This window comes from Perna viridis, chromosome 10 (assembly GCF_037379345.1).
Source record: "Perna viridis isolate PV_CMFRI_1.1 ecotype Kerala chromosome 10, ASM3737934v1, whole genome shotgun sequence".
Taxonomy (NCBI): domain Eukaryota; kingdom Metazoa; phylum Mollusca; class Bivalvia; order Mytilida; family Mytilidae; genus Perna; species Perna viridis.
Window position 1 is genome coordinate 19,082,103 of NC_142454.1, and position 27,339 is coordinate 19,109,441.

The 27,339-nt window shown below is 32.6% G+C and overlaps 1 protein-coding gene across 1 annotated transcript in view; it reads left to right on the forward strand.

Moving 5' to 3' along the window:
- The window catches only part of LOC148604839 (glutamate receptor 3-like), a 43,899-nt gene extending 24,725 nt beyond the window's left edge, over positions 1 to 19,174 (forward strand). Inside the window, exons 5-19 of the mRNA XM_088550570.1 lie at positions 2,635 to 2,825; positions 3,377 to 3,430; positions 4,710 to 4,868; positions 6,139 to 6,357; positions 8,191 to 8,298; positions 9,176 to 9,289; positions 10,231 to 10,306; positions 11,703 to 11,845; positions 13,119 to 13,474; positions 14,257 to 14,455; positions 15,140 to 15,384; positions 16,528 to 16,636; positions 17,319 to 17,456; positions 17,932 to 18,054; positions 18,442 to 19,174. Coding sequence (XP_088406696.1) covers positions 2,635 to 2,825; positions 3,377 to 3,430; positions 4,710 to 4,868; positions 6,139 to 6,357; positions 8,191 to 8,298; positions 9,176 to 9,289; positions 10,231 to 10,306; positions 11,703 to 11,845; positions 13,119 to 13,474; positions 14,257 to 14,455; positions 15,140 to 15,384; positions 16,528 to 16,636; positions 17,319 to 17,456; positions 17,932 to 18,054; positions 18,442 to 18,513 — 2,306 coding nt within the window. The 3' untranslated portion in view covers positions 18,514 to 19,174. The remainder of the gene's footprint in view (positions 1 to 2,634; positions 2,826 to 3,376; positions 3,431 to 4,709; positions 4,869 to 6,138; positions 6,358 to 8,190; positions 8,299 to 9,175; positions 9,290 to 10,230; positions 10,307 to 11,702; positions 11,846 to 13,118; positions 13,475 to 14,256; positions 14,456 to 15,139; positions 15,385 to 16,527; positions 16,637 to 17,318; positions 17,457 to 17,931; positions 18,055 to 18,441) is intronic.
- Positions 19,175 to 27,339: the final 8,165 nt, after the last annotated feature.

Here is a 27,339-nt window from a genome sequence, read left to right on the forward strand (position 1 = left end):
TTAGGATTGCAACCACGAACATAATGTTAAATGCAATAAAAGATGATTATGATCTGAAGGATCATGAAGGACCCCCCAAAACAGGCCTCTTCTATGACTCCATACCGACTCAAAAACTAAATATTTGGATTCCACATATCATTCTCCACCTAAAACCCAAATTTCATTTCAATTTGAGTATTTTAATACCTTTGTTGAAAATTAGCTGCCATGGAACAGTGACTTTTGAATCTTCTCAAAACAATAAAATTGCTATGTCATTTTTACCCTTAAAACTAAATTTCATCCAAATCTGGAGAATTTCTTATGTTTGGCGGGAAAGTCGGTTTCCATAGCAACGGGCATCATATCGTTAGATACGCTTAAGACACACATTCTGGTGGTACCTTACAAAAAAAAATGTATATAATTTAAAAAATCCGTAAGTCTCAGCTTTACAGTTTAGGGATCCCTAATAATAATATAGCACCATCACGGGATACCACTGGCCCTACAAAAAGAAACTTATACTTATAAACGGGATGTATATTTTCTTTAAATAATTTACACTCATAAAAAATTGCATTAAAGCTTATGATTTATCGTGTATATGGCCGAAGTAGTTTACCTAGATAAAATAACCCTGGACACAACAAGGATCATAAGCAATTAAAGTGCTTTAGGCGAGAATCGAAAATATAAAAGTTAGCTTTCTCTAATTCAAAAAGCACATATAATACAATAGTAACAATTTCAAAAATAATTTTGTAAAAAAGAAAATGGTTTTGGCGTGTAGCAATCTCACACAAAGCAAATTCATATTAGAGTCTACAGTCTCTAAATAGTTTACATACGCATCATTTAGTTGTGAATGTCCTATTAGGGCGCATGTACTCTTAAAATATGATAAGATCTTAACTTCCGATGAAAAATATTTTGCATGAAAAATGAAGTAATTGATAGATATCTTATGTCTAATACTCTGTATTATCCATGGTAATCACAATACCGTGAAGTTTCCAGGCCGGATAAATACACCGTAAGTCCGCTATCTTGATTTATAAAACGTTTAGTCAGCTATGGATCTCCCGAGGGAATTAAGTTGAAATCAGTTCATCAGCAACTTTAATTGTTTGTGCATTGAGGTGTCCCAAATGCACCCACAGAACAATTACCATTCGGAATATTTAGAAACGGTATCAGATCGAGTCATCAATCCTACTTTGTATACAACAGGTGAATGAAGATTAAAGGGAACAAATCTTAATATAACTCATAATGAATACCAAGCTTGAATAAATATCACATGTCAGCGAATGCTGGCTATGGAATCAGAATATTCACTCATTCTTTTAGTATGTGTGCTATTTTATTAACAGTTTTTTTTTAATCATTTAAAAATCGAATGAAATGCCCTTGATATTACATGTGCTCACCACTAGTATTCATTCTAATACATGTTGTTGCATTAATTGACAGAAAATTCTGACAAGACTTACTACTAGTGAAATAAAAAAAAATTAATTAGATACATGTACATGTTTTCTGATATGTTTTGATTTGCAAACTTGCATCAGGTGTCTAACATGACATTGCATGTAATAAACCACAACAAATAATAATATCTTTTATATTCAATTTCAATTTACAATGCCTTTCGACGCTCCTTGTTGTTGACACATCCGTTCAATATCTATTTAGCAATAGTATAGGCATGAATAACTTTTTCCATTAACCAGAACTATTTGACAATTCCACATTTCTAAAAATCACTTAGAAACATTTACGGTTCGCCGTCTGTGTCATCATCCCTGAATAACTGCTGTAACTGATCGTCATCTGTCTCAATGAAGAACAAGGCCACACAAGCGTTGGTTAAGCCATGAAACATAAAATATGTGTTTGATATATTATCTTTAATGGTAATACAAGCTAAAAGAATCGCCAATATTTCAACTTGACCTTTCAATGTATGTAATGGAATCTACACACAAAAATAAACACATCATTTTACCTAATTGTAAACTAAAACGTTTAAATGATAAATTAAAGATCAGAACAAAATTGAAAGAAAATACAACCATTCACACTAGTTACGGGAGAAAAATCAGATTCTTTAAAATGTTTTAGTCCAAAATTCAACCCGGACTTTTGAGCCTGGACTAGAAACAACATTACAGTAAACGTATACAGATTTAAGAAGTTATTACACGATCGTCGGCGTAATCATTTTACATTTTATGGGTAAATTAACTGCAAAGGCGACAAATGGATTCCTAAATGGGAGGTATAAAGGTACATGAAAATCGTGAAGTTGATGAGTGGGAGAGGGCTGCACGTTGAACCCTCCCAGACCATGGACTATTTACATAATTACCTATTATATGAAATTGCTTACAAAAACGTTGTTGATTTATCATGAAAAAGTACAAGCTTTTCATTTGACAGTTTTCCAGAGCCATGAAGGGTATCGAGTTTGGTGGTACATCACAACTCATGTTCTCAATCTGTAAATACGTTTTGTGGTGCTAGATGTAAAGACTATCTTCCAAAGTATACGGAACTCGTTTTAAGCTAGTTCGATATTTTAAACATGTCTGCATTGTCAGGTTTAAATCTACTTCTTTTAAAAGTGTCTTTCTCTTTATATTCAAGGATTGATGAGAATACAAGACATATTTACTTCCATGCCAAAAGACAGACATGTCAGATTTACGTACAGAAAGCTGGAAGATGTAGATCATTCCCACGAAGAGTTGCGGACACTAGACAGAATGCACACGCCTGATAAAAATATTATTTTAGATTTATCATCATATCATGCCTTTAAGTCAGTTATGCGACAGGTATTTAAATGATTTAATTAATATAATGTACATGAGTAAATGAGGAATTTTACCCTGTATCCCATTGCTGGGTCATTTTCATTTTTTTCAACCAAAATAAATATCGATAAAAGTAGGAAGAAAACGATTGATTTCTAGGTGTGTCAATAATAGGGATTGTTATCCTGTATTTGGAATATGTCAAGAAAATTAAAAAAAACAATTCAAACTACATTATTTGCGCCTTTCTGTGCACTAAGTTTTGTCCACATAATATACCGTCCTGAATTTACATCAAATAAAAAAAAAAATCGATGTTGCCACCTTCAAGTTGATACATATATTTGCAGACCAAGGTAAAAATTAGCACTTACTACATGTACATGTAGTTCATTAACTTTTATGGTTAAAATATAAATAAATTGAAGTTCTTGGTTCAAAATTATTATACAGCGTGCAAATTTGCATACATACATGTAGTGTTTGCATTTGCGTTCACATGTATGTACTCACTTGAACATGTTATATTGATATAAACACCTTCAAAATTCAAAAACTTTGCTTTTTTTTAGATTGCAGAAGTTGGAATGAACAAACATGAATATTTTTATTTGCTAGCAACTTTGGTAAGGATATTTTTATGACGTTGTCATAACCATAACCCAGTTTCAATACGATCTAAAATGGAGGTTTGTTTCAAACTGTTACTTTTTGCTTCGCTTCCAGAAACGAAGAATTGGTTGAATAATATACATGCCATTTTGAATAGATTAGATTACATAATTGCAATCAGAAGCTACGACTCGAAAATAGTAAAGAAAAAATATGGGATTCTATTGGTCAATCGCTGAATACCAATGTCGGGACAGAAACGACTGAACAATTCCGATCCGATTCACAAAAAAAAAAAAAAAAAAAAACGAAGCAAATATAAAAAGGATATACCAGTCCCTCATAAAAAATGATAGAATGTGTACATTAAAAAAGTCAAACTTGCGAAACTGTTAAAAATGTCAAGCTTGACAGAAAAGCATGCTTTAGCAGACGACTTCAATATTTAAACACTTTTCATATGGTGTGTAATAAGGTAGTTCAGAACTCTATTTCTAAGTTCAAAGGGGAATAACTCCCATAAAAATTAGAGAATAAAAATTTTCAGATAATTTCCACTATTATTATGATGCTATATACCTAGCGTCAGGAATTACTTTTGAGTAGTTTCAGAGGAGTTGTGATGACAAGCTAATATTTTTTTCTGTCACAGACGAATGGACGGACGGACGGACGGACGGAGTGATCAATCTCCTAGACCTGCTTCCGCCTTTGGTGACACAGGTAAAAATAACAAAAACCATTTATCTTGTTACATGTTACTATGAGCTAAAATAAAGGAATCTTGAATAGACAGCACATAGAAAACTGATTAGAACAGCAAAATGTCGAAAGATCAATTAATCGAACCAGAATTCTAGCGAAAATCAAAAGATTGTAATTCAGGGACAAAGACCAGACATGGAAAACAGACACCACAACAAAAAATATAATAACTAGAATAAGACATTCAAAGTAACAAAAGTAAATAAGCAACTAGAACTCCACTAAAAACTGGGAGCATAGGCCATGTACACCGGTAGGATGCACCGAAAATAATGTATCGTAATTAATTTCGACCCTTTTACATTCGTTTCAGGAAAACAAAAATATATTTAAATGCCAGGCAAATGAATAAATGCATCTGGGGTTCAAACGATTTACATATTTTATATTACATTTGAATTATGATTTTATAAACTTGTTTATAATTCCCTTTATATTGAAGAATGCTGTGTGTATATGTCATGTCTACTCCGTATTACCACAATACAGGGGGTCATTGTTTATATTGCTTTCCGGAATTTTTAACAGGATTTTACAAGATTGGATTTTAGGCGTTTTATTCACGGAGGCGTTCGATTAACTGGTTTCGACATTATAGATCCCCTCATTCCTGAATACCAAGATTTTATGAGAGATTGGGTATCTGCCGATAGAAATAAATATAATGCAGCTGGAAGTGAATTGATGGTAATAATTATGATAAACTCATGTTTGATCAAGTATATCTAAAAGAACAAAAAGAAACTACCTATAAATGTAACGTTATACGAAGGGTTAAATGTGAAATTTGTATCACTTGTTTAAAGAGCGAAATATATTATTACTTTTAGCGTAGTTTATAAAATAGGTTGGTGTACAGTCTTATCATGAACATAGCATGTACACTTGTAGTACACGACAGAGGTTTTCCTTTAAAAAAATATTTGTGATTATAAAAATGTGTGCGCAATTGTTAGATGCATCTTGAAAAGATTCTTTAAAAACGGAAACCTTTCTTATGAGCTTAAATTATCAAAAGTTTTGCACAATATAAGTTCACTGTTTTATTTTGTCTGCAAACCACAGTGACATAAGTTTATGAGAACTCTATGCATGTATATTGTGTCTTCTGCTTTAAGAAAGTGTCCACGCAAAAACAGGCAGTGGGTTGCACATGACAAATTTTGTTTAAAAAAAATCATCCATTTCATATTGCAAATGCATCCTTTCTCAAGTTGAACGTTGGTTGGTGGTTTACTTTAACGGTTAAAGAGAAAAAAAATAACATAGAAAGCATTAGAATTCATTGAATAAGGGAGATAACTCTTCCATTTTGTGCAAAATTTTGTTCCTTAAAATCTTTTTCTGAGCCATCCATTGTTGACTTAGGGAAGTCTTTGTATTATTTGATATATATATGGTATTAACATTTAATTTACATTAGAACAAAAAATAATGTTGGGATAAAATTTACAATGAGCCATCCATATCATAAGAACTGCCTATTTTATACATTGAATGTCTCTTAAGAAGTTGCCCGTTTCACAAAGTTTTTTTTTTTTCTTTTTAACAGCACTGACTACTGTGTGAGTCTCGACATCAATAACATTTTAACGACACGAGAAAAATAACAAAATATATCAACCGAAAGAAGATAATAAATTATAATAAATCTAGAATGTTGTCCGATAAATTCTTAAGGAGGTAGACCTAGGGTAAGGGACACAACTCTTAAAAATCACTAGAACGTTTGTATGCAGCATTTTACATCAATCTTATGTAAGCATCTAATTAACTTAGATTCATTTTATTCTGCTTCAAACGAATGCTGAGAACCTTTGGTGAAGTTGAATATAATACAAATATATCACAGATTCCGTGAGTTATGTCCCTTACCCTAGGTCTACCTCCTTAAAGCACGGACCACAATGATTCATATATTTTTTTTTTGCGTTGCATTTGTTGTTATATTTTACAGTCTGGGTCAGCTTTAGCTGTTGACGGAGCAGAACTTATCATAGAAACTATCAATAACATGTTAGCAGAACAACCAAAGCGATTCAAAAAGAATTTTAGAGGAGGATTATTATATAACAACTATACAAAGCCTGGAATACCATGTACGAGACAGCATTATTCGGAACCCTTACCACCACCATGGATACAAGGACCTGAAATACTTGACGCAATGAAAAAGGTACCGTACTTTATACATGTATATATTATCTGCATTTGTATCTGATAGTCCACCGGTCTTTGTACATGTACATGTATCGCTATACTGTGTATTTCGTGCAACTGTTACAGCAAAACTAATCCTTAAGAATCATTCCATATAAATATCAGGCATTGCCAATGGTAGATGTGATTCATCGTGCATTAAATTTAAAGCAATAGACCCTGTCGTTTTAACCTTGGGACAGTTGATGAGCATGTGTGAGATATAATACATTATTTCACTTCCATGAGGTAAGGCTAAGGTTAGAATAAAATAAAATTCCCTCGCGGAAGTGTACTGTGCATGTTCATCGACCACCTCACAGTTAACACAAAAAGGTCTATTCCTTAAAATAAAGACTATTTACTACTAAGGGTTTGTTTTAACGTCCTTGACTACTTATACCAGTCTCGCACGAATAGCCAAGTAATAAGGGCTTTGTAATAAAGACTCCGACCAAGCAGAGACTTTACAAAAGAAATGACTGACACTACCTGGATAAGGCGACTTGTGTAATTTACCCACATGCATTTTGACATGGTATAAATAACATATAGCTAGAGCGGTTTGTTACCCCGAGAAAATCGTTGCCACCCCGATGAGTTAAAAGCGAAACTATACCGATCCCTTCGGAAAATGGTCCAGAATTAATGCGGTTTATGGAAATTGAACAACATTGACATAAATTCTCACTTGACCACTACACTATCTTTTGCAATTCCAGACTCAATCACTTTTTAATTGAAAAAAAACCTAGAAATGGTTGGGTACTTATTAAGTGATGTTACTGGTATGTACATTGCGCATATTGATTCAACTGACTACGATTGAACTGGCCCCTATTTTAACCAAAACCAGTTTAGCTTTTTACGAGAGGGTAATAGACAAGAAAAAGAAAAAAAAACATCACGCTCTTAGACATGTGATGAACAGAATATCACCCTCGTATTGAAGCAATCAAAATAGTAAATTGGCATGAAGTTTAATGATGATATTAGGATAATTAATTGGAAAGACTAAATAACTAAAATATAATCACAAGTGCCGAAGAACGCCTATATTTAACGAGTGGGCGAAATTGTTTTGCGCACGAGTTAAATCTTCAAGCGTTCTTGGCACGACTGAGTGATCATATTTTGGTTATTCACGATAACCAATCGATTATCCTATTTATTATAAAGATTTTCTTCATGTTTTATCGATATTTTATTTTTATTTGCGGATTGATATCAAAGATGTGACGTTTTGGCGGGAGCAAGTCCGAGAGTGAAATTCCCGAAGTTATTTTACAGTGCGAGTTATCGAAATTTATTACACTGGGAATATTCGATAAAACACTGCTATCTATATATTAATAAAATTTATTATAACCTGGATTGTGCGATTAATATAACTGACACTACCTGGACTAGACGACAACGATAATTGACACTACCTGTATTAGGCGACTACTCTATAACTTACACTACCTAGATTAAGCAACTAATACATGTACAACTGACACTACCTGGCAAAGGCGAATCATTTAACTTATAATTTTTTTTTGTTTTGTTTTGTGTGTGTGTGTGGGGGGGGGGTTGGGTTGGTACCACTACATTACAGTGTTACGTTTTTTAATTGATTAAATTAGTGCGAATAAAATGTCTTGGTTAATTGTCAGATACGACAGAGAAGAGAAAGATCTTCTATTGCCTCCTCATATAAAAAAGTATAAATCCACATATTTTTTTATAAAGTACACAAGGTTCAGGATTTAAATACTGCGCATACGAAAACATGAGAATAACAGTAGTCATTCTGTTAATTGACTAGGTAGATTTCCATGGGATAACAGGCAGAGTAAAGTTTACCGATGCTGGTTTTCGGGATGACTACACACTGCAAGTTTTGGGCGTTGGACTTGATCAAACACCACAGAAGGTACATGTAATTGTCAACGTTGCATACATTGTGTATGGATATGCCTAAAACGACTAAGCCTGTAATTGAATAATGAAATAAGGGTAAAACAAGACCATTCTTTAGGGGAATTTAACAAGCATGAAAAATAGAAACATATTATCATTCAAAGTTTTGACCGCCTGGTCTCACAATGGTAAAGTTTAAGCAGAATTCAAACACCTATTAATTGGCTAACAATTACTGATAAAAATAACGGCTAGTACTGCATATCTTAATTTTCAATATCCACATGATTGGTATTTTTTGTATCTAAACAATTGAAATAGACACACACATAAAAGAACACGAAAGCAACAATAACACGTACAAAGAACAAAAGTAAATGAAGAACGGGACTCCACTAAAAACTTAGTGCACGGGTCAGGTGCAACGATAACGTCCTATTAGGATTATTCTTCATTTACAATCTAATCTTTTGGCTAATCAAGAGGATTAAACAGTGAAATATGAGATATTGATTAGTCATCCTTTTCACTTGTCTATATTGTGTCCCTATTTCCAAGATTTACATAGATATAGAAGAAAAATATGTTACCTATATTATTTAAGTCCGTTTTAAGTCCTCTTTAAGAAGGTTAATAAGCAAGCTCCAAACAGTGTCTGACGTTCTAAATTCACTCTAGACGTTGCAGCCAGCCCTCTCGGAAAAAAATAAGAGTCTTGCACAGTCGGAAAAAAATGAATGATTTTACGCTTATTTATCCGATTGTCAAACGACGTTTGATTTGAATAATATCCGAGAATTTCGAAAGGCTTGTCTGCAGCGGTTAGTAAGAGAGGAAACGAACGTCTGCCGCTGCGTGGAGCTTGGTAACTAAGGTGTTGTTTGTTTCAGATTGGGACATGGAATAAAAGACATGGATTTATCAGTAGTGAAGATAACATTATCGATTTACCTTATTACGAGAATACAACAGAGAGAGATGTTAAAATTATTACTACTATAATAGTAAGCTATAATGTTTCTATATTATGAACATGCTATTTACTTTGGAAAAGAATTACTGACTGAAATGAATGAATATTTGTCATTTTAATTACCGAGACAATTGATGACATTACAATTTAACAATATTTTCAACTTAATTTATGATGCAATTTTTTACACTATACGAAACTCTCCGACACTTCTGAAAATGACAATGTAGAACCTCATCAAACTACAAAAGTTTTTTTTTTCTTATAAATTGTAAAATTTCTTCAGAATCAGTTGAGAAGTTACTGTTTTTAGTTGACATCTTTTTTTGTAAAAAGAAAGATTTTACATAGAAAGTAATGGGAAATTTATGAGTAACTGAAATACTTTTGGCACGTCTCTGTAATACAATGAAAACTGTCTTAATATTTCCAACACCTTTACTATTCAAGAACCATGTATATATGATCATTATAACCAAGCGAAAAAGTTAAGTGGTTTGGGGTATATTTAGGAGTCACTCACCTTGTCTCTCAGCTTGAGTATACATGCACAACATATCCAAAACGTTACATTGGTTTTGATAAAATTTAACATGAATTTTTGGATGTCTGAGACAGACTAAAAATAGAATTAATCGGAATATCATAATGTCCGGACGCGCATGCGTACTTAATAGAAACAATGTCAAAGGAGTTTTGTACACGACACCATTGACTGTACCATCTTGGGAAGTAAATGCTACAGTATTACATTTTATTGGTAACACTAATTAAGTTTGTATATTGGCAATAATTGAGGGTAAAAATGCAAAGCAAGTAAAAAAAGTAAATTACTCTGTTTATTCGTAACAAATCTGCAATTTCTTCATTAGCTTAGAAAATTTAGCAAAAATAATCCTGCACACGAGTTACATGGTGTATGCACGAATGATTATTGTTTCGTGTAATATATTGATTCCTTCTATTGACAAGTCTAAACCGATGATGATGAGAAAGTCAGAAGAGGACATTGCAGAAAAAAATCTAACAGGAAATGACATATACGAAGGTACTATGCATTTATGTATTTAAAACAAAACATTACAAGTTAAATTTACTTATTTTACAGATAGCAGTGATTTATCAATAATTCTCTGTATAATTTATTTCGATAATTCACGTGCACATTGTGGAATAAACTCTGTACTTTCACGTTCGCACTTTCTTCAGCGAAAGCGTCTGGTGTATCACAAACATCAATGGCTTGTGACAAAATTTAATATTTATATTGAAAAAGGAATAAATTATGGGGAAAAAAAGCTTTCATAAATCGATTAGTTATGACAAAAAAATCATGTATACTGTTACATGTGAATTTTTTTCCGTGTTCATATAAGTTCCACGCACTCTTTAAATCTATGCGTTCTTCTGCACCGAGCCTTGTCATCTTATAATTGTATTCGTGGAAGCTTTGTAACCCTACCTAACGTTGCACCTGGTCCATGCTTCCAGTTTTTAGTGGAGTCTGTTTCGTTTGTTTGTTTGTTGGGGTTTAACGTCCAAGCAGCACTATTTCAGCTATATTCAGACGATGAACATGAAATTGATGATAAGATGAACATGAACTGATGAAATGAAAAAGGGATGGGACACAAGGACAATGGGTCGACAAATTTTGATTGCCACTGGAAATAGGGAGAGGTCGGTAGGGTCGGGCAATTTAGCCTCCAATGGCGGAGCCCTATGGTTCCTACTCCGGGAGAATACCACAGTAGGGTTCTTTAATGTGCGAGCAACGTGGCATCTTTCCCAACACGTTGCACCACTATGGTTTGCGGTCAGGTTTTCCGTATTATAGCCTGACAACCCCAGCATGTTACACGCCAGGGGTACCCCATTCCACCACCTGGGGCACACATCCCAGTTGCTCTGTGGGTTCTGAGCACTATTTAGTCGCCTTTTACGACAAGCTTAGCACTGCTGCAGGTCTATTCTTTTGACACCCGGACCTGCACGGGGCTAGTGGAGTCTGAGATGCTCATTTACTTTTGTTACTTTGTATGTATTAGTTTGGTTATTTTATGTTCTATGTTTTCTGCGTCTGTTTTCGATGTCTGGTCTTTGTCGCTGGTTTACATTCTTTTGATTTCCGCTAGAATCTTTATTCCCTTGATTACGCCTTTGGTCAGGAAAACGTTTATATTAAAAAAAAACTTAGTGCACTTTACATAAGGTGGTCTCTGTGTCTGTAGTTTCACGTGATTATAAAACTTCTTTTGTATACTGTACGTGTAAGAACTTGTTTTTCTCTTGGCCCTACAAATTCGACCCTTTGTGAATAAATTTTAATTCGGTTTATATACATGCATATTATACCTAGGAAAAGATCAGACTACAAACTAACTGTAATTTGAATTTAACTGAGTAATTCAATAATAGGCTATTTTCCACATTAATGTTCGTAGGTTTTGTTCCTGATTTCGCAGCATTACTTTCGAAAAGAATCGGATTCAAATACAAGTTCAAAATGGTAGAGGATGGTACTTATGGCATTGAAAACGAAGCAACTGGCGAGTGGAATGGCATGGTCCAGGAACTTATTACACATGTAATGTATTTTGTTAGGTATAACGAAACCTGTCCAAACCCAACCATGAATAAATCGAAAACATATCTTAAGGTTGTAAACTAGGGTAAGAGATACAACTCTTTGAATAGGTGATATATTTGTATCATACTTAATTTCACCAAAGCCTTTCAAGCTAACCTTTGAAACAGAATTTAATCAGTCCAAGTTTCTTTGATGCTTACATGAGATTGATGTAAAATGGTTAATACAAACGTTCGAATTATTTGTAAGTTACGTCCCTTACCCTAGGTCAATGTCTACAACGTGTCGCTTTATATCAATTTAAAAGTATATCATACCTTGATAAACAGAACACTTGTCTTAACTAAACCAATATTAAAGCTAAAAAGGCTTTCAGTTTAGACATATTTCGCTGTAGATTATACAAAAAGCACACTGAATTCCTTGTATAATAGATGCACATAAAGTGGGTATTATCATGATAAGTTGACTACCCCATTGACAGTAATGTTGCGTGAAACATTGATGATGCCTCGATTCGCAGGCATATTATCATTGGTGAAAGTGAGGTCACTGTCAACTGGGTAGTCAACTTATTATGAACATGTCCTGTTTATAAACAACTATTATACAAGGAATTAAGTGTGCATTGTTAGAGCTCTCAATTTATTCATAAGAAATCATTGTTTTTATTCTATTGATAATACCGCTGACAGTATTACTATGTGGTACTAACCTGTTTGCATATTAACGTAAATTTATGAATACCAGGGGCGTAGCTGCCTATACGCAAATACGCAGTTGCGTACTTTCGCACCCCCCCCCCCCTTCGCCTTAATTTTGCGTACAACTAAAACAGGCCTAGCTACGCCCCTGAATACCACATCAGAATGTTTAGCCCATTTATTCCTGATATGGAATTAAGTCTGATAAATAGGTTGACATTGAATGTAAAAAGGGCAGGTTGTACAGGGCTCTGTCTTATTCAGTTCAACTTTATAATTAGAAAGGTTCCAAAATTAGTATAATTGTGTTTATTTTTTAAAATGAAAAAAGGTATGATCTTAAAGCAGTTTTCAGATTTTTGCCATGTTTAGGGTAAAGATTTTAACACAGCACAAAACACGTCCCAACACGTTTTACGTGATGACATTAAATGGTAACAGTGGTATTAGAACTCTGAGTTCAGAATTTTACTGATATAAACATACATGTAAGTCACGTAATTCCACTTCCAAATACTTTTAACCATATTTTTAGGTTATCATTTAGTCACACGTTTTTATTGCAGAAAGCTGACTTGGCATTAGCTGATTTCACTATAACATTTGACAGGGAACGTGTCATAGACTTTACAAAACCATTTATGGAAATTGGTATTTCTATCATGATAAAAAAACCGGAAATAGAGAAGCCAGGAGTGTTTTCCTTCATGAAGCCGTTTAATTTTAAAATTTGGATATTCATTATTGTGGCATATGCTTCAGTCAGCGTTGGGCTGTTTATAATTAGTCGTTTTAGTCCGTACGAATGGACGAACGAATCAGGAGAGAAAGAACCACAACTCAACGAAGAATTTTCTATACTCAACTCTTTCTGGTTTTCCATCGGCGCTCTCATGTTGCAGGGTAGTGATTCCTGTCCGAGGTAAGTCTCCATCGACGTTTTTTTGTTACAGGATAGTGATTTGTGTGCGAGGTAAGTTTCCATTCGCGCCTTTGTGTTACATGGTAGTGATTCCTGTTCGAGTTAAGTATCCATCAGCGCCTTAACATTCATGTTAACAGAGTAGTGATTCCTGTCCGATGTACATTGTAAATGCCTATCGGTATCTTCATGTGACAGACATGGTAGCGATTTCTGTCAGAGGTAAGTCTCCATCGGCGCCTCCACGTTACACGGTTGTGATTCCTGTCCCTCAGTCTCCACCGGCGCCTTCATGATAAACTGTACTGATTCCTGTCCTAAGTAACAAGGTAACATGTGACAAGTTAATTATTCCTGCCCGAGGGAAGTTGATGTTTGTTTGTTTGTTTTTTTTTTCTTTTCTTTCCTTTTTTTCATTTTTTATGAAATTAGCTTTATCAGTTTCAATAACAGAGGTTTTAAACAGAAATGCACCAACCTAAACTATATTCTTCTCAATTCACTTGTACGATTTAGCCAATGAAAAAGTCATCATTGCGTATTTTGTAAGATTTGGTATTGAGAATTTTTTTTTTGTTTAAAGGTGAATTACTCAGATATCATAAGGAATTATATATATTTATATCACACCGATCCCAGACTTCTCTTATTTTCCTGACATGGAATATTTTGTTGGTTTTCTTTATTCGCTTTAACACGGTGTTACCAATGGTCTGTATCTACGTTTGATAATTCTAGGTGTTATTTAGCCGCTAAAATATAATAATTTCATCTCTTTTAAGATCTCTATCCGGAAGAGTTATTGGCACAGTATGGTGGTTTTTCGTACTGATAATTATATCATCATACACTGCTAACCTTGCTGCCTTCCTTACTATAGAGAGAATGGTCTCTCCGATTGAAACTGCTGATGATCTAGCTAAACAGACGGAAATTAAATATGGCTGCCTAAATTCGGGAACCACTAGAGAATTTTTTGCTGTAAGATAATGTTAAATGTTTATTAGTCGTATGAGTGAGTATTTTTTAAGGAATGACAGTTATATTTTTTTCTGTCAGTGATGCAATAATCTAAGTAATTTAGTGTGTACCATTGGTATTGAAGTTATTTCAAATGGACAGAAATATGCAAAACTGTTATTCCTTCTAAATTAATTTTAGCACAAACTCAACTAGCAAGGTTGATGACGTTACAGTCATATGACAAAATTTGGTCTATGAGTTGATAGACATTTTCTTTTCAATCAGAAAGCGTGTTTGTTTTGAAATAAGATTACAGATAAATCACCAAGAACCAAATTGGATCCAAAGGTAAATGACAAAACTGTCAAAGAAAAGTTGATTTAACCATAGAAGCCAATTCGCTTATTAAATTCATTTTGTATTTTGCGTGGTTAAAGAACAGCATATAAGTTTTTCTTAAGCGATGCTAAAATGTATGCTTAATTTTCTAACATATTGTTTTTGTTTTTTTGTTTGTTTGTTTTTTGTTTGTTTTTTGTTTGTTTTGTTTTGTGGTTTACTCCATATATGTAACAAAACATAGACATTCTTCATCATTGAAATAAGTTTTATAATATGAGTACAATAAGAAATACATGTATATGTATTGAGCAATGAGTTCTTACTTTCGATTTTGATACTTGTTTGAAAATTTCAAAATAGAATTCACCTGTGCCTGTTTATCAAACAATGTGGAACTTCATGATGTCGAACCCACAAAACATGGTGAATAAAACAACTGATGGGATAGAAAGAGTCAGAAAATCGAAAGGGAAGTATGCCTTCCTGTTAGAGAGTAATGTCATAGAGTACGAGAATAGTGTACAGCCATGCAATACATTCAAAGTTGGTCGGAATCTAAACACCAAAGGATTTGGAGTAGCGACACCCAAAGGATCTGATTTACGGTAATATTCGTACGCCGCCACACTTGCAAAGGGTGTCAGTTCTAGAAATGTACCTTCCATCCGTCCTCCCTTCCGTAGAGGGGTACCCATTCCTTACCTGTTACTTTTCATGCACCGTTGAATGGAATTTAAGCACACTTTCACAGTATCTTTATTATGTATTCCCGTTTTTCAACTCAATTCAGTTACTCCTCTGACACCACTGAATGGAATTGAATGAACCTAACATAATCAATATTTAGTATTGAATATGTTCAGCTTCTGTTTTAGATTTTGATTTAAATATTGTTTAGGTCTAACGTCCGCAAACATGGACTTATTATTTCCTGACAGGGGGTATTCATCGTTATCCGTAACACCTCTACCCATAAGGAATATTACGAAAATTTCACGGAATCTTTACTATATACATATATGCATTTTAGCCATTGTGCACTGAATCAATTAGTAGGTCAAAAGGTTGATGTTACAAGTGTACAAATGGGGGGAGTTGGGGTATCAACTTGGAGAGAATTATTCACAGCGTGTCTAGTTTCTTTTAAAATTGCAATTTAGATATAGTGACGCACAAATGTATCATAATCGCGATTTGAATTTTCAAAAGCACGAAAGGACAAATACTATGTCAGGTTGGTTTTGGATTTTATGTCGATTTATCGATTGGATATTGTAAATTTGAAATCTGTTTTCATCAAGAATGTGTCGAAGTTTACCTTTCCATATTTTAACACAATAAGGTTTGTAAAAAGGAATAGAAGTTAAATCAATAACAAAAAATCGGACTGGATTATTAAGGAGACTAGCTAGTTATGTCAATCAATATCCTCTTCTTTTTCAAATCATTTTGCACGTTTGATTGATGGCTTTGGATCAATAAGCATGGAATATGCCATCGAAAGACCACAATTCCACTTAACTGGAGTGATATTAATTTAGAGTTTTATGCTAACATCTCTTCACATTTTGCACCCAAATGTCAACGTATGAAATTTATCTATAGACATGCATTATAATCTCACCATGTATACTAAAATTGACAATTAAAATATATACGACTTGAATATAAACTGATTTCCTTAAGATCACGATTGTGCATGTGCATGTATTTATAGCTTTCACTCAATCATTATCTATTTTTTTCAGCGATGTTTTAAATCTTCACGTTCTAGAATTGACAGAGGATAGTACACTAATAAAACTTAAGAACAAATGGTGGAGCGATAGGAGCCAGTGTTCTCCTATTGGTGGAAAAGTATGTACATGTATCTAATTTCAATTTTCACTCTACGATTCTTGGCTTCTTAAAAAAAACACGCAGATCTCAGCTTTGGAAATAAATGAGAAAAGAAGGATAAGTTTGTTTAGTAAACAAACTGTTCGTAATGAAAACGTCCCCTTTTTGATAGGGAACTTAGCGAGAATACGAGATATATACTGGTGCATTCATTTCACTGCATTCACATTCCCCCCGCAATTTTTCTGGTCTTTATTCCTACCATACGAAGTGGCAAGGCATTTTGTTATAACCTCCGATTAGTTGTATATCTGTCCGTCCCCTGACGATTCCGGATCTTTTTCAAACTTGGGTAACTTATTGAGTACCATAAAATAAAACAGTTTGAATTTCAGTTTTATCAGATAATTGACACAAAAGTAACGGTCATTAGGTTATGGCCATTTTAAGTTGTATAGTTTGATGAATTGGAGTTATCTTTCTTAGAATAGTAAAGTATACTAAATATAACACAAAATGGGGGAGGGGGGTATCATGGTTCCTTTTTTCTATACAGGTCAAGCTATAAAACTTGTTCTGCAACATTGAAAGGGTTATTGTCGATATCATTCCATATTTTATTCTGTCGTTTTGCCTAACTGCAGAATACTGCGACTTACATGTGCATGTACCGCCATTTTGAAGTACTTTTATGTTTTAGGAGTCATCTGCAGGGAAAAATCCATTGTCACTCAGCAACGTAGCTGGTGTGTTTTATATACTTATAAGTGGATTAGTTATTGCTGTTGTATATGGAGCATTATCATTCATTGTTTTAAAAGTACGACTAATTCCTGTGGTAAGTTCTAGTTATACAACTGTAACCCGAGTCTTTGATAGCATCATTCATCATATATACTAATGAAAAATTAAAAAAAAACAATTCTGATGCTAACTAAAAGTTTTTTTAAGTATTGGCAAACGGGTACCGAGGCGACAATAATGGGTCGCCTTAACGAGAAAACAGGGGAAAAAATGGTCTACAACACAATGTATCCTAAATATCTAAGTACAATTACATATAAGAATTGAATGTAAGGAAAACAAGAATTTACACTCAAAAAGCTAAAGGAAACTGTACACATGCACAATTTCCATTTTTTTACAAAGACTGCCACTACAGTACAGCAATTGGTATTTTGAACCAAAAGACAACCATTGAGAAAGAACACACCCATAGGTTACGAAAAATCGGTGTTATTTAGACCTGTGTTTTGTAATTTGTTGGTTTTGTTTCCCTTTACTATATTTAACTTTTCATAACTGTTTTCCAGACTAACTATGCAAAAGGACTTCAAGTACCATCTCTTGCCATCAGTAGTGATAAAGGAAATGGAAGTCTTAACGAATATGCTGTCAATAATGGTCATTCTAATTCCAACCAAGATGTTCAAACTGTTAGTATTTTAAGTATTTGATATTGTTTTTATGACAATATGAGCTATAACGAATGATTTGTATGGTGTTCGTTGTCCCATTTCTTCAGGATATTTATTGATAGATTTGTTCTCCCATAGCCTTCTAAGCAGAGAGACACAGCAATTTTACGATTCACGTTTTATAATGAAGAAGACAGAAAGGGTTGCAAGTATTTTTGTATTAAATTCAACACGCCATTTGAAGTATTAGATAATGTTGGTTTTCGTTTGTTTTCTTTTTGTTGCTTCTTATTTTGTCAACTGTGGTCTTGATTTGACGTTAATTAATTAATTTAAAATGTATTCATCCAAGATTTATGTGATTCTCGTATTTAAATCATTATCATTAGTTTTACATCATTTCAGTACACTTACAATCCACCACCAATGATAGGATTTGAAGCATTTCAACAGACACAAGAGCACTCTGATGTATGATCCAGGAAGTCAAGAAGCAAGCGAAACTGTAGCATTCCAGTGCTACTACTTTTATTAAATGGGACCAAGTTACATAGTACATGTATTACTTCGTTTCTATGTCATACTTTCTCAAACACCTGATTCTATGTAAAAAAAAAATAAATTAGGATTCCCAAAGATTGTGTGAAATGACCACATGTTATTAACATTTTTTTAGAAAGCATTTCCATACATTATTATGTTGTATGCATCTGTTTGTTTTTGTCAAAAGAAAAAAAAACTCTTTAAGAAATGTTTTCTTTTTTTGAGAAAGCTTATCAATAATTGCTCAATATATTTGCAGCCTTTTCTGCTACAACCGTGCAGTTGTCCATAATGAGGTAAAATAAAAAGAATTTTCTAATTATCATTTAAACATGTCAACTTCTTATACATCAACGACTAAACGATTTATTTTGACAATCAGTGAAGAATACCTAATGATTTTATGATTAATTCATATCAATGATATGTAAAAAAAAGTTATACCTTTTAAGTGAATTTTCTACTAAAAGGATTTGATAGCTCAATAGCATTCTATGTTTTATTTATACCATTGTTATTTTTGTTAGCTTTGTACGAATTGTAATGACATTCCAAGACGAATGATTTTCGTTATTAAAAGTGAAAGTAGAAGTTAGTAGCTTTGTTCGTCTTCCTTTCCTTTTTATGACGTTTTTTTTCTAAGTTACTAATTTTTTTTCTATAACCTCGGTTCCCGTGATAACTCTTACACATGATACACCATAGATCGATAGTTGATAGTTTTTTTCAAAAAATCTATGCAATGTCTAAATAAATGTCAATACAATTAGTTCCAATGTTTTGATGGAAAGTTTCGAATATCTTGTCATGTATGTCAGACTGAAAAATATCCGTCAACAAGACCATTCACAAATACATGTATTATCACCAGAAAAATATTTTTATAATATTAAAATCCCCGAAGAATGAAGGTGAAAGTAACTTAATGACATCCACAGCTACCAATTTCTAAATGTGTTATTCATTTTCTGAGACTTCCTGGCTGAACTGTTGGGTACAATAGTTATTGTGGTAGATATATATGGACCTTTATGGTATGTAGATATATTCTTTTTTCTGTACAGATCAAGTAAAGAACTTGTTTTGAAACATTTTCATTGCGGAGTCTTTTTCAATTTGTTTTCTATTTTTGTAGATAAGAATTGTTTTTATTTGTTCAGATACATTCTTTATGTCTGCATCAGTTGATTCGTCGTCTATCATTCTTGTCTTTCAGCGTTTATCTCTATAATATACGAGATTTGCCTCTCTTTTCATTCATTTTACGTTGTTGTAAAAGGGAGCTCCACAATACCTCTTCCTGTATATTCTTAGCCATATTTTACAACACCAATGAAGCGATGAAACATAAACTTAAAGGCAATAAACAATTCATTATGACCATTCATTAAATTCAAATATGTTCATTTCAGACAGAAATTATCCTTTTGTATGACCCTTGATCAAATATTCAGTAAGAAATACGGTTTCTGCGCATGTAATACAAGTTGAATCTAAGGAATCAATTAAAAAAGGGAGCTCCACAATACCTCTTCCTGTATATTCTTAGCCATATTTTACAACACCAATGAAGCGATGAAACATAAACTTAAAGGCAATAAACAATTCATTATGACCATTCATTAAATTCAAATATGTTCATTTCAGACAGAAATTATCCTTTTGTATGACCCTTGATCAAATATTCAGTAAGAAATACGGTTTCTGCGCATGTAATACAAGTTGAATCTAAGGAATCAATTACAACGGACTGATATTTATATCAGCCTGGCGAAAAAATGTCGCAATTTATCCTAATTAATGTAATTCACACGATGAAAAGAAATTCCAAGTAACAGCATTAGTCATTTAGTGAATATCAGAAGACACATAAATCTAAAAAACTAAGTGCAAACAAAACGCAAAAAAAGCACAAACAAAACAAAACAAATCAAATCAAAACACACTAACAACTTAACAACTAAGAAAAGAAAAAAAAAACATTAAATCTAATTAGAGAAAAAATATTTCTATCTTGTAGTAATCCCTGGTTTCGGTGCTCTGGCTTTTTACATAAAGTTAAGTTTTTTTTACATTCCAATAATAAATGATGGTGCTGAGGATAAATTATGATATTTACTTTGCGTTCATAGATTAAAAATACATTTTGAAAAATCAAACTGAATGTATTATAAATATTGTTTTATTTATCCTAAACAAAAACTTGAGATAAAGGAAAAAAAAACTCTGTTATATATGATTTCAACATAAAGGAAAACTTGTAACACATGTACAACACTTACATGTAGATAGTGCGATTTTCCTAGATATGCAATACCTGTATGCAGCTTGTCATTAATGTATGAGAATATTACGTATCAATTAGCTTACCGAAATTTCAAAACTTGTACCGTGTTCAACTTTGTTTACAATTAGACTTGTTTACGGTTATATGTTACATCAAACAATTTCTAATATCAATGCAGCAACCAAGCTCCTTTATTACAACTTTTTTGGGATCACGATCTTTTCGGTATTAATGCTGCTGATGATAGGTTACGCCTTAAAGTTCGTGTGCAGTATATTAAAAATTGCAATAATTATATTAAATTGGTATTTTTTTGTTTAAAAAACTTTTCATGGACCAATATTATGTACTTGTCAACCGATTACATTTAAAAACATTTTTCATTAATATCCGATTAGTCATATTTTTCATTGATCGTTCATATTTCATTAATTCATTATTTTCTATTCATGAAAGGTATGCATCAACATAAAATACAGTTTAATGTACCGTACCAAGATTTTTTATTAGTTTTATTGATAAAAATACATCGTTTATTCCTTTCTTATTATATACCTTTGCCCAATTCTGCATAGCCTAATGAGTGTTTTCTTCAATCGTATGGTACATTTTAATTACTTAAAACCAACAAAAAGAAAAAAAAAACAAACATCAAACAAACATTAATGAAAATCAAATAAAATAAAACAAACAAGTATAACAAACAAACAAAAAATACACACACACACACACACACACACACACACACACACACACACACATCGATGATGTTTTATCAGGGTACTCCGTGGTGTCTTCTTCATCGGTTCAGAAGATAGTTGTTATGTGTTGTTTATTGAATATGTTATAACTTCTGAGCAACATGAAATTATTAAGGGGGAATTCCTATTTTAATTATTTTTTCTACAACGAAAATGGCATTTTCACAAGGTAGATTGTTTTGAATATGTCGATATCGAGAGCACTTTCAATCATGTGCACTACATGACAACAATTAAATTTCAGAGTTACTAGAGAAGAGAACGTAGTCGTTAAAGTACGTCATATATAATCATTTGTTCTGCGTGTATTTAAGTACCATTCTCTGTAAGAATCAGGCAATGGGTGGCACATCATTTTCCCCAATTTAGTCATTTTTGCCTAAAAATATATTCAGTACATCTAGAAAAAAAAACAAAAAGCTATTTAAGTTTAACCTGAAACACCTGTGACGTAAATATTTTTTTACTGCTCACATAGGGAAAGTGTGCGGGAGAATTTTCCCACCATTTTTCCGTTGTGCATTTCAACTAAATTTGACCTATCAATATCTAAAAAACAAATATTACAAACACTTTGATGGTTATTTCCGGTGATTATCATGTATCATTAATTGGTTAATGCAATGAAATCTCTGCGTTTTTTCCTTCTTGTGCCACAATTTATATACATTTTGCCCAATTTTTAGACAGAGATGTACTTAAATGATCGGATATCATTCCAACAAAGAATATTTACCACCATTTTTATCATTATCATTATCAAAATATCCGATTAAGTCCGAAGTATGATTATTCAAAATTGTTTCTTTTTACTGCACAGTTTTTTGTTTTGTTTTGTTTTGTTTTGTTTTTTTTTGTTTTTTGTTTGTTTTTTTGTTTGGTTTTTGTTTGTTTGTTTGTTTGTTTTTATTTTGGCTTCCTAGTATGACACAGTAAGTACAATGGTATTGATACATTAATACATTTAAAAAAAAAGATGACAGTTAGATTCTACTTGTTTAAAGCATAACTCAAGAAGTCGTGGTCGTCATCATGAACTCATGGATCGTTACGGTGTATCCATCTGCACCATGAATACTGATTTGCTCAACATGTCATATTTTTCCTTTCCTCTTTCGTCTACCCTGGACTTGACTCGATGGGTGTTTCTAAAAAAACAAAGTACGCCTACCCTACTGGTGCACCTGTCCATGCTCCCAGTTGTTAGTGGAGTCGGAGTTGCTCATTGACTTGTGTTACTTTGTATGTATTATTAAGTTATTTTATATTCTTTGTTGTGTTTGTCTGTTCCCCATATCTAGATTTTGTTCCTGGGTTACATTCTTTTGATTTACGCCAGAATCTTGGTTCCCTTGATTACTCTTTGATTTCGATTTTGCTGAAAACCCGACAACTGTCTCGACGAAATTTCTTTAAGATCAACTAACCATGTGCAACTTACAAGTATAAAAGAATTATGATCCATTAATGGCGAGCTACTGTTTAATATTGACATGTTTTTAGTTCAGATTTATTTCTAATTTGGTTTTATATTAACATTAAAATAAGTTAGAGTTACTCTTCGTTTGCCCCATAATTTAAATAGCCTATTTGAAAATGTGAATAATTACAACCTTATTTCTTTCTTTCATACAAATTGAATTTAGTTGTAGGACTTAAAATAGAGCGAAATCAAAATTACAAAAAAAAAAGAAAATTCCAACAGGTCATTGGTATAAGTACAGATATATTCACGAAGAAAAATGATACAGAATGTCACGTGTAAAAATATCGATTAAGATAAACCCTCATAAAAACAGAAGGACAATGTATAAGGGTAACAACAATATTACCGAAAACTTGTCTGATCCATAATCAAGTCAAGTCCAATTTAAACCCATCAAAATATATATTACGCCACCGAAGCAGTTGGTACCACAATGGTTCTGACTTGGTACAGTCATTTCAAACGAAATGGTGGGATAAATTTTGATTTTGCAGCACGCAAAACCTCCCTTGTGGCGTGAATATAACAGTGGTGATATAGCATTTACATGCTTTTGCGTCATAATCGGTAAATCAGCAGTCATATCGGCAGAAAGAACAATTTATAAACAACAAACATTATTCATGTTTTTTAGAAGAAACAGAATATTTTTCAACAAAGGACTGATATTTTGAGACGCATTTCATCATACCCATGATTCAAGAGTCTGTTACGCAGATATTTATGACGATCAAGGAAATCAGAGTAGTTAGTACTTGCTCTAGCGTAGCGAATCAATTGTAAAATATATAAAAACAATATGCAGGAGACGAACATATATTAGTGCACAGGTATGGAAAATTTATGATATTAAAATCATAGTCGTCTCCTTTATCATACATCTTATTGCTGAGATGATCACTGTTGTCAAATTCGAGTTGTAGATGCAGAAAATATGTCGAATTAACTGTTTCTAAAGTGTCCGTTATCTCGAGCTCTGGAGGATATATTAAAGGTAACCATTTACTAAAAGAAGGGTTATTGATTGACAATATATCATCAATTCGTATGTAAAGTTAAAACGTAATCAAGGGAACCACGGTTCTAGGAATGTCATCTTTTATACGTTCATTCTTTACGAGTTTAAGATGAAATTCAGTCTCGTATGAATATAAAAACAAATAGGCCAGGAGAAGAGATATTAAGAATCTAACACTGCAGAGAGTAGAAGAAAGGGAGATCTTAGACACAAAGGGTAAAACTTCGAGTTCTCTAAAGAGACTATGCGGAGTAAGAGACCATCGATATCTAACATATGAGTGTCTGAGATCTTCTTGTCTTGAACTTCTGGGGGCGTTTGATTCTTTTTCCCATCTTTAAAATTAAATTTATTGTAAGTGTGCCTATTCAGAACACAGTTCCTTTGAAATTTCAAGACGTCACATTTTATAATTTATATTTATTGATGCATGCATCTCATCTTTCGCCGTGAAAACAATGTGATATTTAGGAGGACCATATCAATATAAGAAGAGAAATAAACAAAACATTTTTCATTCCGGTTGTTGTCTCTTTGACATTTTCATCATTTCTATTCTCGTTATACTTTGCCTGGGTACGTTAAGGAATAATTTTCATACAGAAGACTATCGTATGAGCATTTATTTTATTAAGTCCAACCTTTATAAATTTTAGTAGACTATAACGTTTCACTTATAATTATCTCCAGGTAAATGACATGTGAATAAAATTAAAAGATTTTATTCGGAAGGAAAGAACTCATAAGCACTTATTTTATCATCTCATGATATTTGAAAACCTGTGATAAAGGCTAAGAAATGGAAAGGACTTTTTTAAATGAGAATTTTTTTACGCTAAATACATGTAATCGGCACGCAATTACATCTTTACAACTTTACAAAAGATTTTTATTTGTGTTTTGTAGAGAAGAAAAACATATTTGTACATCATGAAACGGATAGTAGATACTCCATACATTGAACATGTTTTTGTTATTTTTAGAATTTTGTTTTGATCAAATATAGTTTAACTGACTACAGCAAATATTTTAAGCATTTCAGGACGTGAACGGTTTTCTTACATTAACAACCACCAACAGATAAGCATGTAACCCAATTTGAGCACATTATCTAAGCTTAGTGCCAACCAGTCTTCATTCTACCTCTTTAATGTAATTGGTGGAAAAGTAGTGTCCACCAATGTTAAGGCTTTTGTATTATTCGGCTACTGATGGAGCTCAAGATCTGACTTCTTTCATCCGGAACAACTACGCTTTGAGACCACCTATAATTTTATCATTTGAAATTTATGGTGACCTAGTTCGAATAAACATCTTCATGTCAGATTTGGCATGCATATGAGTGATCAGAACTTGTTGTAATTAAATTAATATTTCACACCTACAATTCATACATTTACCATTATTTGAACAAAAAGCAACTAAATCAACATTTCTTTTTATTATTTGGTTGCACATTTTCGTTATAAAAATCGTAGCTGGCATAAGAAAATTAATAACTTTATATCGAATTTGGCATGACAGATATCTTTAACAGAATAATGTCACATTATATTGAATCATTTTTTATCATTGACCTTCAAATTGTACAAATGCATTAAGCCACACAATAAGCGGATAATTCAGAAACATTAGTCGTTTATTTCAATAATATCATATGGTTATATTTCATTTATATTGTTTAAAATAGACACGAACAGATCTGATATTGCATGTGCTTGCTTTTATCAGGCTTTTCTATTGACAAAATATAAGCAAACTTGTTTTATTTTCTAATAATATATATATTTTCCCTTTACACGAATTATAGCAGACTATATAGGATTTGAAAGGCCATAAATATACAACACATTTGCCATATATTGTACATTGTAACAGGTCTCTGTCGGTTGCACATTTTACGCTCAAATTGAAGATGATCAAGAAATGACAAATATTCCTGTCACATTATCGTATTTTATTGCGATATCATAATAACATTGGATTGGTAAAAAAAAAAACAAAACAACTTTACACCAAGTCGTTTTAACAATTGATACTCTTCAGAAGGTAAGGCTGCTGAGTAATGAATATTTACAACATGTTATATAAGATTTAAAGAGTTAAATCATGATTAACAGCTAGTTGCAAGAAAATACAAAGTCAAGATTTTAGTTTGTAAGTAGGAATTTTTTATGTAACAATTTACATTGATAACAGAACTATATAAGTACATGCTACTTAACAAAAAAGAAATTATAACTTAAAAATTACCATTCAAGACAATTTTTTGGCACTTTGTTAACACAACTGTAGCGGTTCTATTGCTCGTACATCTGTGTAGCACGTAGAACTAAAATATGCATCATAAAATACTGTAACATAATTGAAACTGCCGTCTTCTTCACAAATATTTTTATATTGAATGTTGGGACGCGTATATTTGTTTTTTTTAAAGTGACTTTTATAAAACGTTCCAATTTTCCAACCCTATATGACACGTTGCCGATTGTTCTTACTTGACTAGCAAAATTGACCCTTTGTGTTACTTTGTATGTTTGATTTTAGTTACTTTATGTTCTTTGTTGTGTATGTCTGTTTTCCATGTCTGGTGTTTGTCCCTGGATAACATTCTTTTGATTACCGCTATAGCCTTGGTTCTCCTGATTACTCTTACAAAAAGGGGTTAATTGCTTGTTATTTTTTATCTTGAAATTTGTCATGTTTTTGTTTGCGAGGAAGAACCAAGTACCAAGTTTTGGGCTGAAATATCTTCTCAAATTGATGGATGCAACATTCTTTATTAATTGGTATATACACGAGTTATTTATTCTGCTTAAGTGTAATGCATTTAACATATAAGATAAAATATTGAAAATTGGGTTGATTAGTGTATTGGGTCCAGTTTTTGATCTGTGCCTGTGCAATATGCCACACAAAATGCATATCATTTAAAATCTAAAATTCTAAAGTCTAAAACACCGACGCTTCATAATATAGTTTAAATATTTGGACAGATGAGTTATGAGTGCTTCTTGAGTGTATACATTTTTTTTTAATTATTGTTATGTATTTGGTTTACTCTGTTGATTTGCTGTACTCTATGAAACAAGTATACAGAATACCAAAATTTACAATATTTAAATGGTTGGTAATTGTGTATGGTACATATGGAACTTGTTTGATTTTATGAAATGATATGATTTAGGGTTTGCCCAATTTATTTATT